At 38.4% G+C, this 18,558-nt stretch overlaps 1 protein-coding gene across 1 annotated transcript in view; it reads left to right on the top strand.

The window, feature by feature from the left end:
- Positions 1–18,558, top strand: part of Polr2G (DNA-directed RNA polymerase II subunit Rpb7) — a 113,978-nt gene that overhangs the window by 28,764 nt on the left and 66,656 nt on the right. Inside the window, exons 3-4 of the mRNA XM_067153305.2 lie at positions 9,759–9,918; positions 10,851–10,901. Coding sequence (XP_067009406.1) covers positions 9,759–9,918; positions 10,851–10,901 — 211 coding nt within the window. The remainder of the gene's footprint in view (positions 1–9,758; positions 9,919–10,850; positions 10,902–18,558) is intronic.

Raw genomic sequence — 18,558 nt, 5'->3', positions numbered from 1 at the left:
TACCTGGGGTTGACATTACAAATGACTGGCACAAGCTTTGCATCTCACATCAGTGACAGGACAACTGCGGCGATCGTGTCGATGATCGAGATTAAAGTCTTACGACAACTTTCCAAAACGACAGCAATAGGCTTGCTTCATATCAAGATTACACCTATCATTACATACGCAATACGTGCACATAATGCGTCTGAGTCATGAGCGTACATAAGTGGTGTGATGGTTGTATTGGGGCCGTAACCTTTTCAGTTGTTTTAGATAATGTGGGCTTAAAGTTCCCATCACCAGTTGCGCTCATCATCACTTTATAGTCTATACATATTTTTCTTTTTTTCAAGAAAACTTAGACTTGTTAGGTTCCTTAAGGATCATCCACCTTCAACAATTCCAGCACTAACATGAAGGGGCAGTCCTTTCTCTTGCAATTTCTGATGGCTGAAGGTAATGCACATCAAATTGGAATTAATGAATATAAGTTCCTCCCAAACACCATCTTTGCTGAAGACTTATCTTGTTTCTTTAATTGTGCTGCTTATACAGTGTGTGGTGTTATTATTAAAAGAAAACTTACAAAATTGTCTATGGGGATGTGTATGTTTAAAGGGCAGGGAGGGTGGGTGTCTGAAGTGAATTGTTTGAGCACTCTATAAGGAGGCAAAACCAATCATTTCACACAACTCGCTGGTGCCAGAAAAAGAACCCTTGTTTCTAATGTTATGGCAAATTTCGGAAAGAGTGGGAATTTTCCACCCTCCTGTACAAAGAAGCGTGGTCTGCTGTGGGTGAAATTCTGCATGCGATTGATTGATTCCATTGTTCTAGAAGGGTGATGAAACTCATACCTCAGCTAGCAAAAATATTTTAAAGGTTACTAGAAACAAGAATGAGAAGAAAAATGGAAGGACAATTACAAGAAGAACAATATGATTTTTGGAATTGAAGATCGACTGTACACTAGAGCGTAGCTTCAGTACGAGGCAGCTAATTAAAAAGTATTAGAAATTCAGCAGATATATACTAATTGGTGACATTCCTTTATTTAGAAAAGGCTTACGATATTGTACCGAGAGCAAAGGTATAGAAAGTAATGCAGCAGAAAGGATTTGGAAAACAAATGATAGAGCGTATGCAAGCAATGTACAAAAAATTATACAGCATTGCCCAGACACATGTGGGGAGGAAAGAATGGTTTTGGAATGAAACTGGACTATACTGTTATTCACAATTGTTACAGACAAAATTGTGAAGGAGATAAAGGTAAAGTATGGGGACAGGGTGATATACTCCCAAAGACGCACAAAAAATGCTGTCAGTTGCGTACACTTGTTTATTTACAAATTATTACACAAATTCTATTTAGACACACACTAATGAACTGCTATCATGAAACAAAACACTACTACGAAAGAATAATAAGAGACTGCAGCAAATGCATGTCAACTACCAACCCAACAAAACCAATTCACATACTGGACTTGAACCACATGGCTAATACAACTTCCACACAAGTCTCATCAAAACAACTCCTATTAAACAATAACTCTACTCCACCATCAAGACTGTCTTTTTATATATGTTGCCTGGCAAGGCTTCTAGAAGGATATTACACAACATATTTTCTCATAAATTCTAGAGTGCCTAATAGCCTAGTTATAATGTAAGGAAATTTCTACACAATTCGAGTCGCACATTGCGTTGTTCTAGACTATTACAGTGCGTTGCACAATATTACAGTGGATTATACATCATATATACAGGTAATAATAAATGATATACTATTAATTACTTGTTCTTACATTAAATAAACTCATAATAATATATATACAGCAGATGTTTCCTGACATAACCTCACAAATACGATGATCATGATTATACCAAATAAAGTTCATACACAATTATGTAAATAATAATACTACTAATAGATGGATGTAGACACTTCATAGCCATAGCTCACAAGTCATAATAATAATGATTCGAGCTCGATACTTGCATTATTTTACTCATGGGTTAATGAGTACTGTTTTCAAGTTATCTTAGTCTATTACACTTGCGTGAAGGAACTGAAGGTAATGCTTATTTGCCAGTTATATTGTGGTGTGGGGAGCAAACCGAGAGGGCAGCTCAACATGTTGAGTGTGATTATGGAATGAAAATCAGTGTGCAAAAAGTTAAGACAGTGGTGTTGACTAGGGAAGAAAGGGAAGGGAAAGGAAACAAAAGTTAAAAGGACTAAATCTTGAAATTGTACAGTTTCGAGTACTTGGAAAGTGAACTGATGCAGGATGTAGGGCTGGACATGGAGATCAGTAAGAGGATTTACTTGGAAAATGTATTCTATGAGAGAGTGAGAAACCTGGTGGAGAGGAAGTACCAATAAAGTGTAAGGAGGTAATGTATAAGATGTATTACTGCCCAGTACTGACATATGGAGCGGAGACCTGGACGCTGACAAAATGGCAGGAGAATGAAATCCAGGCCAGTGAAACAAAATATTTAAGTATAACGGTAAAGAAAAGGAATATTATCTACTAAGTATGTGTTGTTAATGTTATGTTTATTTTTTCTCTCATTTTTCTGAACAGCCTACAGGGGTGTATCTTGAAAATTCTACCATATTTTGGGATGTTGATCCAACTCTTCTTCCATTCAGGTGGAGAAAAGGAAGGATAAAAATAGCGCCAGTTTTTAATCATATATCATAATGTTGTTCTGCAAAAGATGTCGCAAGTTCTTTATTAAAATCAACCATTTTGTACTGATGCTCTCTCATTAGTGTGCTTCATTGTACTTCGTTTCATATAATGAAATAATCTTATAATGGGTGATACATGGTCTCTCACATTAATTCTCAGTTAACAACTTAACTCAGTTATACCAAATTATTCTCCTGCTTTACACTTATCTTGACTGTACTTGTTGCCATGTATACGTGACATCCTAATCTTAGATGTCTTCAGAATTTTTTTTTTTTACAATTTGCTTTGTCCCACAGACAGGTCTTATGGTAATGATGGAATAGAAAAGGGTTAGGAATGGAAAGGAAGCATCCATGAACTTAAGGTATTGAAGGGTTCGAACCCACTTTCTCCCAAATTCAAGCTGACAGCTATGTGACCCAAACTGCACAGCCACTTGCTTGGTACAAAACCTATTCCGGTTGGTTTTATACTGACTGAAGATACTGGAAGGAAAATAACCAGAAGATTACCAGGTAGACAGAAGAGATAACATGGTGGAAAGATAGAGTGAATATTAAAGCAAAGGAAAAGAAGAAAAATTGGAAGGAATGGAAAACACAAAAGACTGAAGAGAGTAGAGTGAAACACATGGAAGCAAAAAGAGTTTGCAAAACAGTAGTTGCCAAAGAAAACTATAAAAGTTGGGAAACATTCACCCAGGAAGTAAAGGAAAATTTGAAGTGTGGGGAAAAAATTATTTGGAATTATAAGGAACTGTAGGAATGAAATGGTGAACCAGGACTTGTCAAGAATAAAGGAGGATTAATACTCGCAAAACCAGAAGAGATAATGAACAGAAGGAAATAATATTTCAGTGAACTGCAGTACATGAGAAACCAGACCTGTGGAGGAGGTATTCAAGCAGCAGGAATAGACTAAGAAAGAGAGAAGGAATAAGACATTACAATGACAGAGGTGGAATGGGTAGGTAAGAAGATGAAGTTGGGAAAAGCTCTGGCAATAGATGAAGTATGCATAGAAATGATTAAGGCTGCAGGACCAGCAAAACTTTACAGAATACTCAAGTGTGTGTAGAGAGAGAGAGAGAAAAAAGTGCCCAAGCATTGGAAAAGGGGGGGTTATAATACCGATATTCAAGAAAGGCTATGTGAAATAACTGCTGAGGAATCGTCATCCTCTCCCATGTTGTTAAGATAATGTAAAGGATATTGGAAAGAAAAATTAGAGAAAAGGTAGAAAATCAATTACAAGAGAAACAATTTGGTTTCGCAAGTGGAAGGTCAACATCGGAACAGATCATGGAAAAGAAATGGATTATGGGAAGTATATAGTAATGCTTAGAAAAGGCATATAATAGCATCCCCAAAATAAAGTTTGGGACCGGGCGAGTTGGTCGTGCGGTTAGGGGCGTGCAGCTGTGAGCTTGCATCCGGGAGATAGTGGGTTTGAATCCCACTGTCGGGAGCCCTGCAGATGGTTTTCCATGGTTTCCCATTTTCACACCAGGCAAATGCTGGGGCTGTATGTTAATTAAGGCCACGGCCGCTTCCTTCAAATTCTTAGGCCTTTCCTATCCCATCGTCGCCATAAGACCTATCTGTGTAGGTACGACATAAAGCCACTAGCAAAAAAAGTAAAGTTTGGGAAAGCCTGACACACAGGGGCATTGGCGAGGAACTAATAGCAATGATAAAATAAATATATGATAACTGTTACAGCTGTGCAAAGACAACAGTGGGTGGAACAGAATGGTTTGCAATTGACAATGGGCTAAAACAAGACAGTGTGTTATCACCTTTACTGTTCATAATGGTGATGGATGACATCGTAAATTCAGCAAGGGTAGATTATAGAGGGAAAAGAATGAATGATGTTTGCAGATGATGTGATCTTGGGAGAAGATGAGGAGGAGGTACAACAACAGCTGAATGTACTGAATAGGAGGATTGAATGATAGAGATTGAGGATCAACGTGATGGAGCACAAGACAATGGTGATGAGTAGGGGAAGTAAAGAAGGAAAAGGAGCTATCATAGTTAAGGAACTGGAAATAGTGGAACACTTAAAATACTTGGGAAGTGAACTGATGGAAAATGGAAGACTGCAGATGGAAATTAGTGAAAGGATACAATTTGAGAGTGCCTTTTACCATCATCTTCATCTTATCATCCTAGTTCCTCTCATTCCCACTGGAACATAGGGCATCCGTGAAACGTCTCCATTGTGGTCGTCGACTTGCGAATGCTTTAACTTCCTTCCAGGTCTTCCCTGCTTCAAGAGACTCCTCCTTTACAGTCCTCTTCCAGGTCTTCCTAGGACGACCTTTCCTCTGTGCCCCTTGCGGATTCCATTCCAATGCTGTGATTTCTATAGATCCCGCTGGCTTTCTCAAAGTATGACCTATCCATTTCCATTTCCTCCTCTTGATTTCCACTGCGACTGGAACTTGGTTTGTTGTTCTCCATAGCTCGTCATTGGGTATAATTTCAGGCCATCTGATGTTTATGATGCGCCATAAGCAGCGGTTTATTAATGTCTGCAAGAGATTAGTGATAGTTTGTGTAACCTTCCAAGTTTTACAAGCATATAGAAGGACTGATTCAACATTTGTACTGAAAATTTTTATTTTCGTTTTCCTTGAAATGTTGTTATTCTTCCATACTGCTTTCCTTATTCTGGCTCTCACATCCTCTTTCACACCTCCTTCTTTTGTCACTACACTTCCCAACTAGGTAAATGTTTTAACCTCTTCAATCTCTTCTCCTGCCACAAACAATCTTTCATCAATTTTAGCATTTACTCTCGTTTCCTTGGTCTTAACAACATTTATATTGAGTCCTGCAGCCTCAGCTTCCTTCTGTAATCCTTCTAACTTGTGTTTCATATCACTAATTCTTGAAGACAAAAGACAAATATCATCTGCAAATTCTGAATCTTCCAGTCTTTCCCCCATTCCCCATTGTATTACTCTTTTCCTTCAACCCAACATATTTCTCATAACATTATCGAGCACCACTAAAAAGATTGTTGGTGAAGGGACACATCCCTGGCGAACTCCACTTGTGACATTCACATAATCTGAGAGTTTTTCCCTCATGTACTACTTTACATCTATACACTTCATACATTGCCTTCATGAGATTCAAGATCTTATCCGGTACTCCATATTTCACCAAGGTCTTCCACATTACGGTCCTATTTACTGAATCAAACCCTCTCTCAAAGTCTGTGAATGTCAAGTTCAATGTGGCCTGCCATTCATTACTTTGCTCTATAATTATTCTTAGCGTATTTATTAGATCAACGCAGCTGCATTTTCTACGGAAACCAGCTTGTTCTTTTCAAAGACTCTGCTCGATTGAGTCCTTTACTCTGTTTAGAATTATTCTAGAGAGAATTTTACTTTTTTACTTGGTATGCTCAGTCGTGTTATTCCTCTCCAATTCTTACACACTGTGGTGTCGCCTTTCTGGGGAGTTTCACGATCAAGCCCTCTTTCCAATCAGCTGGAATTTTCTCTTCTTTCCATATTTTCCCCAGTAATGGTAGCAGCAAATTAATGGTGGCCTCTTCATCCACTTTTACTATTTCTGGATCTATATTATCTATACCTGCTGCTTTACCATTCTTTAATTGTTTCAATGCTAACCTAACTTCATGCCTTGGGGGATCTAGCTTTATTCTTGAGTCTTCACACTCTAAGCTTTCATTTACTTCTTGCATTTCCTGCTCATTTCCATCATCTTTGTGTAAAATTTCTGAAAAATACTCTTGCCATCTTCTCAATTGTGCTTCTTGTGATAACAGAATATTTCCTTGCTTATCCCTCACTGGTTTACTCTTCCTATAACCTCTTCTTGACAACTTCCTTGTAATAGTATAGAGTTGTTTCATATCACCCTTCTTCTCAGCTTCCTCTGCAATTTGTGCCTGCTGGTCAATCCATCTTCTTTTATCTCCACTCCTTTTAACCATTTTGTCAATTTCCGAATATTTCCTTTGGGCTTCTGACTTCTGCTGTCTTGTTCTGCTTTGGTTTACTATAGCTTTTGCCTCTTTATGTTTATCAATTAAGTCCCATGTTTCTTCAGACATCCAGTCTTTCTGTTGATAGCTCCTATAGCCAATTACTTTTTCACACGTTTGTATATAAGTGTTCTTAACATTTTTCCAAGTTCTTTCCACACTTAACTCTTCCTCTTTTTCAAGACTTGAAAAGACTTCAAACCGATTTTTCAACTCCAGACTAAATTCTTTCCTCTTCTTTTCACTGTTTAACCTTTGTATATTGAACCTCTTTTTTCTTGTTGCATACTTCTTTGATGCAGCCTTTATTTTCAATTTAAACTCAGCTACTACTAGATGATGATCACTACCAACATCAGCTCCTCTTCTGTTCCTCACATCTGTCAATGATCTTCTAAATTTCTTGCTAATAGCTACATGGTCGATCTGATTATGATGGATGGACTCTGTGAAGAACAGCATAGGGCAAGGGAACCTCGAGTGAAACACATTGTTGGATGAGGAATGGTGGAGATGAGCCATATTTGCCCTCGCCCTGTATCAGCTGAAAAAGGGGAATTGATGATAATGATAACAGGCATCCAATAACATTGATTGCAGATGGTACCGCCCTTACTGATAGCAAGGACATCGTGGAGTGCTGGAAATGACACTACTCCACTCTTTTAAATCGCAACTCTACCACTGCTGAGGACTTCTTCTGAGATGTGCCACAACAGCCCCCGGCAGCCATAGATGACAGTGCCATCATATCAGGATTTCTGTGAGACTTGTAACAAATTGAAACCCAGAAGGGCAGCTGGACCGGACAACATTCCAATGGAGCTGATTCAAGGTGGAGGCTTATCCTTAAAGACAAGACTCATTACACTAATCCTTTTAGTACCTGGGAACTGGAGAATGTTACTATCATCACTATATTCAAGAAAGATTATCACAGTATATGTGGCAACTATCGCAGTATATCCCTGCTGTCCATTGCTGGAGACTTCTTGCAGGGATTCATCTTAACTGTCGCCAGGTTGTCTCTGAGAGAAGATTCTCCCCAAATCTCTCCGTGGTTTCCATGGCTCAAGAGGCACAATTGATATGATCTTCTGTGCAAGACAATTCCAAGAAAAATGCAAAGAAGAACACAAATCTCTCTACTTAGTGTTTTATGATCTGGAAAAGACATTTGACTCTGTTCCAAGGTCTGGGGCAGTGTTTGGACACTTTGGTTGCCCTGAATGCTTTGTTTTCCTGGTTCAAGCACTCCATGATGGTATGTGTGGTCAGATTCTCCATCAGAAAAACATCTCTGATGCTTATCCTATCACACATGGACTGAATGAAGGGTGCGAACTTGCCCTCACGCTCTTTGCTCTGTACGTTGATGCTATGCTTTGCGATGCATCATGTAAAAACACCTCTGGTATTGATTTGAAGTATTGTCTTGATGAGACGTTCATGTCGTAGAACTCGTGTGACCAAAATAACTGAACTACTGTATGCTTATGGTACTGCATAACCTGCTCTTACCCCTGAGGACCTGCAGCAGTCAGTCAGTGGTTTCAAGAGCACACATGATTATTTCGGTCTCACCGTCAATGCACAAAAAATCAAGATCCTTGCTCAACCTGCCTCAGGAACTAGCCTTGCAGAGTTCTATGTCTCAGGTGTCATTCTGGAGCAGCTAGATCACTTCTCATACCTTGGGAGCATCTTGTCTAAATGTTGCACTGCAGAAGGGATATGGAAAACAGACTCTGTGCTGCTCATTTGGTATTTGTTAGACTATCCAGTCATGTCTTCAAGAATAAAGTAAAGACCTAACAGTTCATATCAAACTCGTGGTGTATAAAGCCCTCATCATCAAATCATTACACTAAGCACCCTGTACCACCGTGACATCAAGAAACTTAAACGTTCTTCTCTGCAGAAACTTTGTTCATTCTTAAATATCAAATGCAGGAACCATGCCTCCAGTCTTACAGTTCTTGAAAAAGTGTACATAAACAGTGTAGAACTATCATTGGCCATCGGCTTCGGTGGACTTGTCGTGTGCCGTGTGAGCCACACCAGGCTTCGTTGTCAATTCCTTTATGGTGAATTTTCCTCAGGCAAAAAGCCCCGTGCTGCCCCTGAAGCGTTACAAAGACCAGCTGAACCAAACCGTGAAGATCAAAAACATCCACCCTCAAACCTGGGACACACTTGCCAAGGATCACTCACTCTGGTACCAAACCGCCTCTGCGGCTGTTGAACTGTTTGAGCAAGAGGATTGCAGGCATGAAGAGGTTATACGACAGCTACACATACTCCATCAGATGTAGCCTCATTCTCCCCCATCTATAGAGTGCAATATATGTGGACGCATGTTTTGCACTAGAATTTGCTTGTTCACTCATCAAAAGTACAAGCACAAACAGCACCAAGTGCTAATGGATTGTAAGCAGGAGTATTTGTATACTCAGAAATGAGTACCAAATGATGACGAAGATGACAATAGCGCCTACAATTTGTAAATATTGTGAAATTCTAAAATTAGTTTTTTTTTATTATTTTTTAGTTACATTATTTGGCATAGTAGCATTTTAAGCGTGAGAGACTTGTATTACAAATTAGGAACCTATTCTTTCCTTATTTAGGGACTATGGACGATTTCAAGTAATTGTGTAAAAGTGGTCTTTTTGTAGTCTCTGAGACACTGTGTAATTATACAGGTATAGGACAGAATAGTATGTTGTTTAACATTCCCCTGTATTATTGACTTGGACTGAGATTGGAACATCCTTTGAAAAATACAATGCAGAGGATAGCCACCAGCTGTTGCCAAGACCCAAGATCAGACCATTCAATTTAAGCTCCCAGGTCATGTGTGATACATGTCTTTGAAAAGTATGTCTCTCAGAAATGACTTACCAGAGACCCATTTCAAGCCGGATAACTTTGAAAGACCTGTCTGTTGTTACTGATTTTTGCGAATATTTTCTTTGTGCATGGATTATCAATTGTTACTGTACTTTATTTGTTGACTTCGTTATTTTGCAGGTATGGATTTGTAATAGCAGTGACAACTATTGATAGCATAGGTGCAGGTTTAATTCAGCCTGGGCAAGGATTTGTAGTATATCCAGTGAAGTATAAAGCTATTGTGTTTCGTCCTTTTAAGGGAGAAGTGTTGGATGCTGTTGTAACTCAGGTGAACAAGGTAAGCCTTAATCTTATTTTATCTGTCGTGCCTGTCCGAGTTTGTGTAAATGTAATTGTGTTTGGTGCTGTTGAAGGAAGAAATGTAGGATGTAGAAATGTATTTGTATAAAGTTATTATTATACAGTCTTCCTGCAACTGCTGCAGGCTGCCCAAGGATAAATATTTAATTAATTGGTGAAAATTCACTTACATTGCTTAATAATTGGAGAGGTATTGATATTTAAAGACATTTTTTCTGATTTTTAACACTACTTTGATGTATTTCATATAGTTTAAGTTCATTAAGTTCATTATATAATTGAGAGGCAGTGACAGTAGATGAGTCTCTTATGTTGTGGAAGGGACGTTTGTTGTGGAAAGTTTTCATACCGTCTAAGCGCTCAAGATTTGGTATCAAATCATTTGAACTGTATGAATGTATGTGTGGTTACGGGTGGAATTTCTTGGTGTATATAGGAAAAAAAACACCCAGTTTGATGACTCTCTGAAAAATGAACCATATGGATCGAAAGTTGTTTCCCATTGCTTTCCTCGCTGAGCCGGATTCTCTTTCCTTGCCCTCGCACTGTAATCATTTTAATAGCCTGATAGTGAGACTTTATTTTTTAAACCTGATGAAAATACCAGATCAATTAAAAGTATCTCACCGTAAGTTCCCGTTGCTTTCCTCAGCGAGCCAGCTGCCTTGCCCTTCGTGCTATGATCATTTTTGACAGCTTAATACATATTCCGTACTTTTTGAACCTGCTAAAAATACTATACTACACAAGAGTATCTCTCACTATTTGTTACTTCCCAGTATCTTATGGAAAAAGTGCCACTGTGTTTGTTGCTACTCAAAAGAAATGTACCACTTGAAAGGTTAATATGTACTGTAGGGCAATCCTGTTCCCCAAGACAGTAAGTTCTTTTCAACTTATTTTTTTCAGGTTGGCATGTTTGCTGAAATTGGACCGTTGTCCTGTTTCATTTCACATCATGTAAGTACATGAAGCGTTCATATGTTGTTATAGAAAATTATTTAATTTACATTATATAATTTAGCAGAGATGACTCTGTAGTCATGGAGTCTAAGAAATTTCTATGGAAGATAAATACGAGTCCAAAGGTAAGGGAGTTCAAATTCAAGACACAATGATCTGGATGGTATATATTATATTTATGTATGTCTTTTTCCTGTCGCATGGTGGTGATCTTGTATAACCAGAAATCAGATGTGCAGGTTATTCATAAGCATGAACTTGAAAGGCCTGCACTAGGCCTCAATCATCAATTAATCGGTCAATACTGATCTGCATTTAGGGCAGTCGCCCAGGTGGCAGATTCCCTATCTGTTGTTTTCCTAGCCTTTTCTTAAACAATTTCAAAGAAATTGGAAATTTATTGAACATCTCGGTTGGTAAGTTACTCCAATCCCTAACTCCCCTTCCTATAAATGAATATTTGCCCCAATTTCTCCTCTTGAATTCCAACTTTATCTTCATATTGTGATCTTTTCTACTTTTAAAGATGCCACTCAAACTTATTCATCTACTAATGTCATTCCACGCCATCCCTCCGCTAACAGCTCGGAACATAGCACTTACATGTGATAAAATTAATTCTGGGTCCGTATTGAAAGTATTTGTAATAAATAACACTATTATGTTTTTATTGTTCACCCACCTATTCAATACAATACAATCTTAAAAATTAGGACTTTGTCCTTATTAAAATTGTTGACATAAAATTAATACATTGGATGATACATGTTTCGTCTATCAATAGTAGCCATTATCAGCCATACATTTTTTTTTATACCTTAAAAATAGATCAGGTACCTGATTGGAAATGACTATGAATACTGTAAAAACTATGTCTTGTAAAATGGATTAGAGATCGTTAAACAACTATTACAATATAAAGTGTAGTATATTATTACTTAACATTATTTGTGTTAATATTTGAGTCTAAAATCATGACAATTATTTGAGGATTGTGACATAGGGGGTTGGTTCTTGATATTGAAAGATTACAATAAAGATGAAAATCAGAAAGCACATTCCATTTAATTGTCAGATGGCGTGTTGTTGAAAACTTGAGGAAAGTTGAGCATTGGTAATGGTCGTTGGTTCTTGAAGTTAATAAGTGTTGATTTTCATTTATATGCTTATAAATTTTGAAGAATTTGCACATGGCCAGGTTCTTTTTGAGATAATATTAGTTGAAATTGCTGGTGCCGTAGGCTATATTGATGTTTGTGTAGATGTCATTAGGCCATCTTCTTTGATTTGTGGGAACAGTTTGTGATAGGTGTGGTTCTTTGTTGTTGGACGTGTTGAGGTAAGCTTACTAGTCGAAAGGGAACGTTGTTGTCAATCGGTGGGTAGCAAAGTTTATGATGAAATTCTGTAATTAGAGAGTTATTTTGAAAATTTAATGAAGGACCATAATTGGAATTAAGGGACTGAATAGTGTAAGTTAAATGAAAAGTGTTAACACTTACCCCTTCGACCGCTGAGATGTTAACTTATGTTGAGGGCTCTAGAGCAACTGGCAGTCACCGAGCTCTTACTTCGCGCGTTGTATTTGTGAAGTCTTGGTGGAGGGGGTTGAGCTTGGGAAGGCGTGGCTAAGGGCCCATTCGCTGCACGTGAGGAGGAGTTGCCGGCAGCGGGAGAAGGGGAAGGGGGTGGTGTGTGTGTGTGTTAGATTGGTGGGAGTGTTTACTGAAAATCAATACGTATTAACTTCAAGAACCAATGCTCAACTTTCCTCAAGTTTTTAACAACAAGCATTTGACAATTAAATGGAATGTGCTTTCTGATTTTTATCTTTATTGTAATATCTTTTAATATTAAGAACCAAGATGTATTACGTACCCATAACAACTTACGGAGCAGAAACTTGGACAATGACAAAGAAGGATGAGAGTCGAATACAGGCAGCCGAAATGAAGTTCTTGAGGAGTATGATACAGAAGAGTAGAAGAGACAAAATAAGGAATGAAAAAATCCGGGAAGAAATTGGAGTGGAAAAAATGAATGATAGAATAGAGAAGAGCCGACTAAGATGGTTTGGGCACATAAAGCGAATGAGCGACGAAAGAATGCCAGAAAAGGTGATGGAAATGCAAATCCAAGGAAGGAGAGGCCGTGGACGACCACGATTGAGATGGAAGGATACCATCCAATGCAGTATTATAGAAAGAAACCTGGACTGGGACACAGTGTTGGAGGAGGAGTGGTGGAAAGACCGAAGAAAGTGGAGAGGAACCATATTTGCCCCTACCCGGCTACAGCTGGATAAAGGGAAATGATGATGATGATGATGATGATGATGATGATGATGATGATTAAGAACCAACCACCTATGTCACAATCCTCAAATAATTGTCATGTTTTTAGACTCGAATATTAACACAAATATTGTAAACCCTTTCAGACTGTGTACGCACAATTGTGCGGGGTCGTATTTTATTTATGTCTGAGCTTATTTGACGTTTTCTCGGCGCTAGACCGGACTGCAGTGCTTGTGCGGGACATGTAGCATGTACTTCAGCTGTTTTTATTTAGTACTTGACCACCAGGGGGAAGGAAGAAGAGTTTAAAAATACAGTTCATTAGCAAGATGGCAGGAAGCAGTAATGCCTAAAGTATTTATTTATTTATTTATTTATTTATTTATTTATTTATTTATTTATTTATTTATTTATTTATTCATTCATTCATTCATTTATTTATTTATTCATACATATTAATCCAGAAGCTGTACTGAATATCAGAATATAATCAATGAAGTGTTTAAATTGTGTAGCAAATGTAAATTGTGAACTTACAATATCGGACGTAATACCATGAGGTTTTGAATGTTGATACGCACATATGTGCTGGCTAGGTTTCCTTACAGGCAATGCATGCAGGAGTGCTGGATGCTGTCACAAAAAGGACTGTGAAAGCAAAACTCGTACTCTACATGAGAAATGTAATGTTTAAGATTTTAATTGTTTAAAATCATTCCACACTGTAAAATAGAACATTTGATCATGTACATGTGCATATTCACATGTACTGAGTTGAATTTTTTTAATTTTTTAATTTTTGCGAGTAGTTAATGAAGTCCTGACACGCACAATTGTGTGGGTTCTGTTCTTCAGCCGATATAGTTATTTTGTAAAATAAACTGTAAAAACATGTATTTGAGAGCATTTTAGTAAGGTTTTGACGTTTTGACACTTCCAGATTTCTTTCAGGTCTGACGACAAGTTGCTGCTGCCAAACGGGCAGTAAAAGCAAAACTCTTCCTCAATTGGCAATTGGAGCGCATGCGTGTTGTGTTTTAAACAAACTGGGGACTTTATTCTGATTTACGGCCTGGATTAACCTCGGAGTTGCCTCATATAACGGATTTTTGTTGTCAGTGACGTCGTTAAGATTATTATTTTTATTATAAGTTTGTTCCAAATAAATGTACAAGTTTTCCGTCTCGTTCAATAACTTCCCCTTACCTAGGCTTCTAACGATTGTCATATCTTTTTCAATTGCCACTCCTAATGCTGGGCCCGCCCAATCCAATTCGAGTAATGCCTCTCAAGCAACAACACAGACGCACAAATTGAAACTCACTCCCCCTTCCCCTCTACGTTCCACCCCTCCGTTACCGCAACAATACTTCACTTGGAGTAGTAAGGTTAGTCGTCAGACGCAACTGGAACAAGTGGTTCCAGCTAACATCGACAAGACAAGTAAGTTCGTCCACTTTTATGCGGTAAACACTTTCACTTTACAGTTATGATTATATTGGGCTCTACATTCACATTCTAAATTCCTTTTTTCTCTTATTCAGTTACAGACATCTCATAATTCCTCCCAAGGTTGAACAATTCACCAATGGGAACGTTAATCGACAAGAATGGCACATTACATGTAATAAATTTAATTTTTGGTCCGTATTGATGATTTGATTGGAATAATAACAGTAAGTTATTTGTTAAATAGACCACCTAATCAATTTAAAGTTTAGTCTTGGATGATTTACATAGATCTGTTAACTAATAGTGGTACATGTTTCGCCTTGTATGAAGGCATCTCTGTGCCATCGTGGAACTCGCTCTCAGAACTTTCCAGAAACTTAAGATTTCACTTGAATTTAAATGTGCAACATGAGTTCAGAGTGTCTGTCTGTTGCACTCCTTCCAGCAGCTCGTTCCAAACAAGCGCAAGGTTCTTTGGGTTCCGACTGAATTGAGACTTCCTTTAAACACAGCATTTGTCCAACTTTCTCAATTCGTCAAGTCTATATTGGTCATATTGAACAATTCCCTCTGCGGCATCGTGGAACTTGCTCTCAGAACTTTCCAGAAACTTAAGACTTCACTTGAATTTAAATGTGCAACACGAGTTAAACTGTCAACCTAAGTCTTTGGCATCAAGAAATTTTAAGCGACATCACAATTATTTCATTCATCTGTTAATTTTAACATATTTTGGTTATATTTATTGTAACTTATGTATAAGGTTTTTACTTGTATGTCATTCCATATTACTTTATTTTTAGTTTATGTCTTTTGCTTTTAATTTCGTCTAGGCTGATGATGGTCCAAAAAAACGGACCGAAACTAGTACCTGACACTATCATATTGTAATGTTTTGATAAACGTTAAATGATTTTAAGTATTGAGAAGGTGGAGCAATAAATCTTGTATTCATTTTAAGTTAAGTTAAGTTAAGTGCGAGAGTTGGGAATAGAACTGAAGGATACGAAAGGGTGATTGGTAATTGTGGGGAAGATATGGAAGCTAATGGGAATGGGAAGCATTTGCTGGACTTCTGTGCTAGTATGGGTTTAGCTGTTACGAATACATTCTTCAAGCATAAGGCTATTCACTGCTATACATGGGAGGCTAGGGGTACCAGATCCATAATGGACTATAACTTAACTGACTTCGAATTCAGGAAATCTGTTACAAATGTACGAGTTTTCCAGGGATTTTTCGATGATACAGACCACTATCTGATCTGTAGTGAACTAAGTATCTCTAGGCCTAGGGTAGAGAAAGTGAAATCTGTCTGCAAACGAATAAGGGTAGAAAATCTCCAGGACGAGGAAATTGGACAGAAGTACATGGAGATGATTAGCGAGAAATTCCGAACAGTGGACAGTAAGCAGGCTCAGGATATAGAAAGAGAGTGGGTGGCGTACAGGGATGCTGTAGTAGAAACAACAAGGGAATGCCTAGGAACGACTGTGTGTAAAGATGGGAAAAGGCGAACATCATGGTGGAATGATGAAGTGAGAGCAGCTTGTAAACGTAAAAAGAAAGCTTATCAGAAATGGCTCCAAACAAGGGTCGAGGCAGGCAGGGATTTGTACGTAGATGAAAGAAACAGAGCGAAACAAATAGTTGTTGAATCCAAAAAGAAGTCATGAGAAGATTTTGGTAATAACCTAGAAAAGCTAGGTCAAGCAACAGGGAAACCTTTTTGGACAGTAATAAAGAATCTTAGGAAGGGAGGGAGAAAGGAAATGAACAGTGTTTTGAGTAATTCAGGTGAACTCATAATAGATCCCAGGGAATCACTGGAGAGGTGGAGGGAATATTTTGAACAGCTTCTCAATGTAAAAGGAAATCATCTTGGTGGTGTTGCGAACATCCAAGCACATGGGAAGGAGGAAAATGATGTTAGTGAAATTATGCTTGATTTATGCTTGAGGAAGTGGAAAGGATGGTAAATAAACTCCATTGTCATAAGGCAGCAGGAATAGATGAAATTAGACCTGAAATGGTGAACTATAGTGGGAAGGCAGGGATGAAATGGCTTCATAGAGTAGTAAGATTAGCATGGAGTGTTGGTAAGGTACCTTCAGATTTGACAAAAGCAGTAATTGCACCTATCTATAAAACAAGGGAACAGGAAGGATTGCAACAACTATCAAGGTATCTCATTGATTAGTATACCAGGCAAAGTATTCACTGGCATCTTGGAAGGGAGGGTGCGATCAGTCATTGAGAGGAAATTGGATGAAAACCAGTGTGGTTTCAGACCACAGATAGGTTGTCAGGATCAGATTTTCAGTATGCGCCAGGTAATTGAAAAATGCAACGAGAGGAATAGGCAGTTGTGTTTATGTTTCGTAGATCTAGAGAAAGCATATGCCAGGGTACCGAGGGAAAAGATGTTCGCTATTCTGGGGAACTATGGAATTAAAGGTAGATTATTAAAATCAATCAAAGGCATTTATGTTGACAATTGAGCTTCATTGAGAATTAATGGTAGAATGAGTTCTTGGTTCAGGGTACTTACAGGGGTTAGATGAGGCTGTAATCTTTCACCTTTGCTGTTCGTAGTTTACGTGGATCATCTGCTGAAAGGTGGAAATGTAGTAAGCAGTCTGGCTTATGCTGACGAATTGGTCTTAATGGCAGATTGTGCTGAAAGCCTGCAGTGTAATATCTTGGAACTTGAAAATAGGTGCAATGAGTATGGTATGAAAATTAGCCCCTCGAAGACTAAATTGATGTCAGTAGGTAAGAAATTCAATAGAATTGAATGTCATTTTGGTGATATAAAGCTAGAACAGGTCGATAATTTCAAGTATTTAGGTTGTGTGTTCTACCAGGATGGTAATATAGTAAGTGAGATTGAATCAAGGTGTCGTAAAGCTAATGCAGTGAGCGGGCAGTTGCGATCAACAGTATTCTGTAAGAAGGAAGTCAGCTCCCGGACGAAACTATCTTGACATCGGTCTGTTTTCAGACCAACTTTGCTTTATGGGAGTGAAAGCTGGGTGGACTCAGGATATCTTATTCATAAGTTAGAAGTAACAGACATGAAAGTAGCAAGAATGATTGCTGGTACAAACAGGTGAGAACAATGGCAGGAGGGTACTCGGAACGAGGAGATAAAGGCTAATTTAGGAATGAACTCGATGGATGAAGCTGTACGCATAAACTGGCTTCGGTGGTGGGGTCATGTGAGGCGAATGGAGGAGGATAGGTTTCCTAGGAGAATAATGGACTCTGTTATGGAGGGTAAGAGAAGTAGAGGTAGACCAAGGCGACGATGGTTAGATTCAGTTTCTAACGATTTAAAGATAAGAGGTACAGAACTAAATGAGGCCACAACACTAGTTGCAAATCGAGGATTGTGGCAGCGTTTAGTAAATTCACAGATTTGCAGACTGAACGCTGAAAGGCATAACATTCTATAATGATAATGTATGTGTATGTATGTATGTATGTATGGATGCTAATTTGACTGTCCACCTCATATTTTACAAGGTTGTCTTTTGATACTGTACTACCCAGGTACGTAAACTTTGGAACACTGTCCAATTTAGTGTCGTTTAGTCCGATTTGTGGTTCGTCATCTCCCTTTGTAACTTCCTCCCCACTATCTTAGCTGCCTCTGTGGATCAGTGGTAGAGTGTCAGCCTCCGGATCCCAAGATAGCGCGTTCAAACCCAGCAAGGTTAGTCAGATTTTTAAAGGACGGACAAAAGTCCATTTGACACTATGTTGTTCGATGTTGTCATGTAAAAGATCTCTGGAGACACATTTGGTGTTTACCTGACAAAATTCATTAAATCTCACCCACAGATGCCCAAGAAAATTTTGATTTACTCTGCCTGCCATCTAGTAGGCTTAGAGTAAAACGG

This window comes from Anabrus simplex, chromosome 1 (assembly GCF_040414725.1).
Source record: "Anabrus simplex isolate iqAnaSimp1 chromosome 1, ASM4041472v1, whole genome shotgun sequence".
Lineage (NCBI taxonomy): Eukaryota > Metazoa > Arthropoda > Insecta > Orthoptera > Tettigoniidae > Anabrus > Anabrus simplex.
The sequence above is the reverse complement of the archived record's forward strand: the minus strand, read 5'-3'. Positions and strand labels throughout refer to the sequence as shown.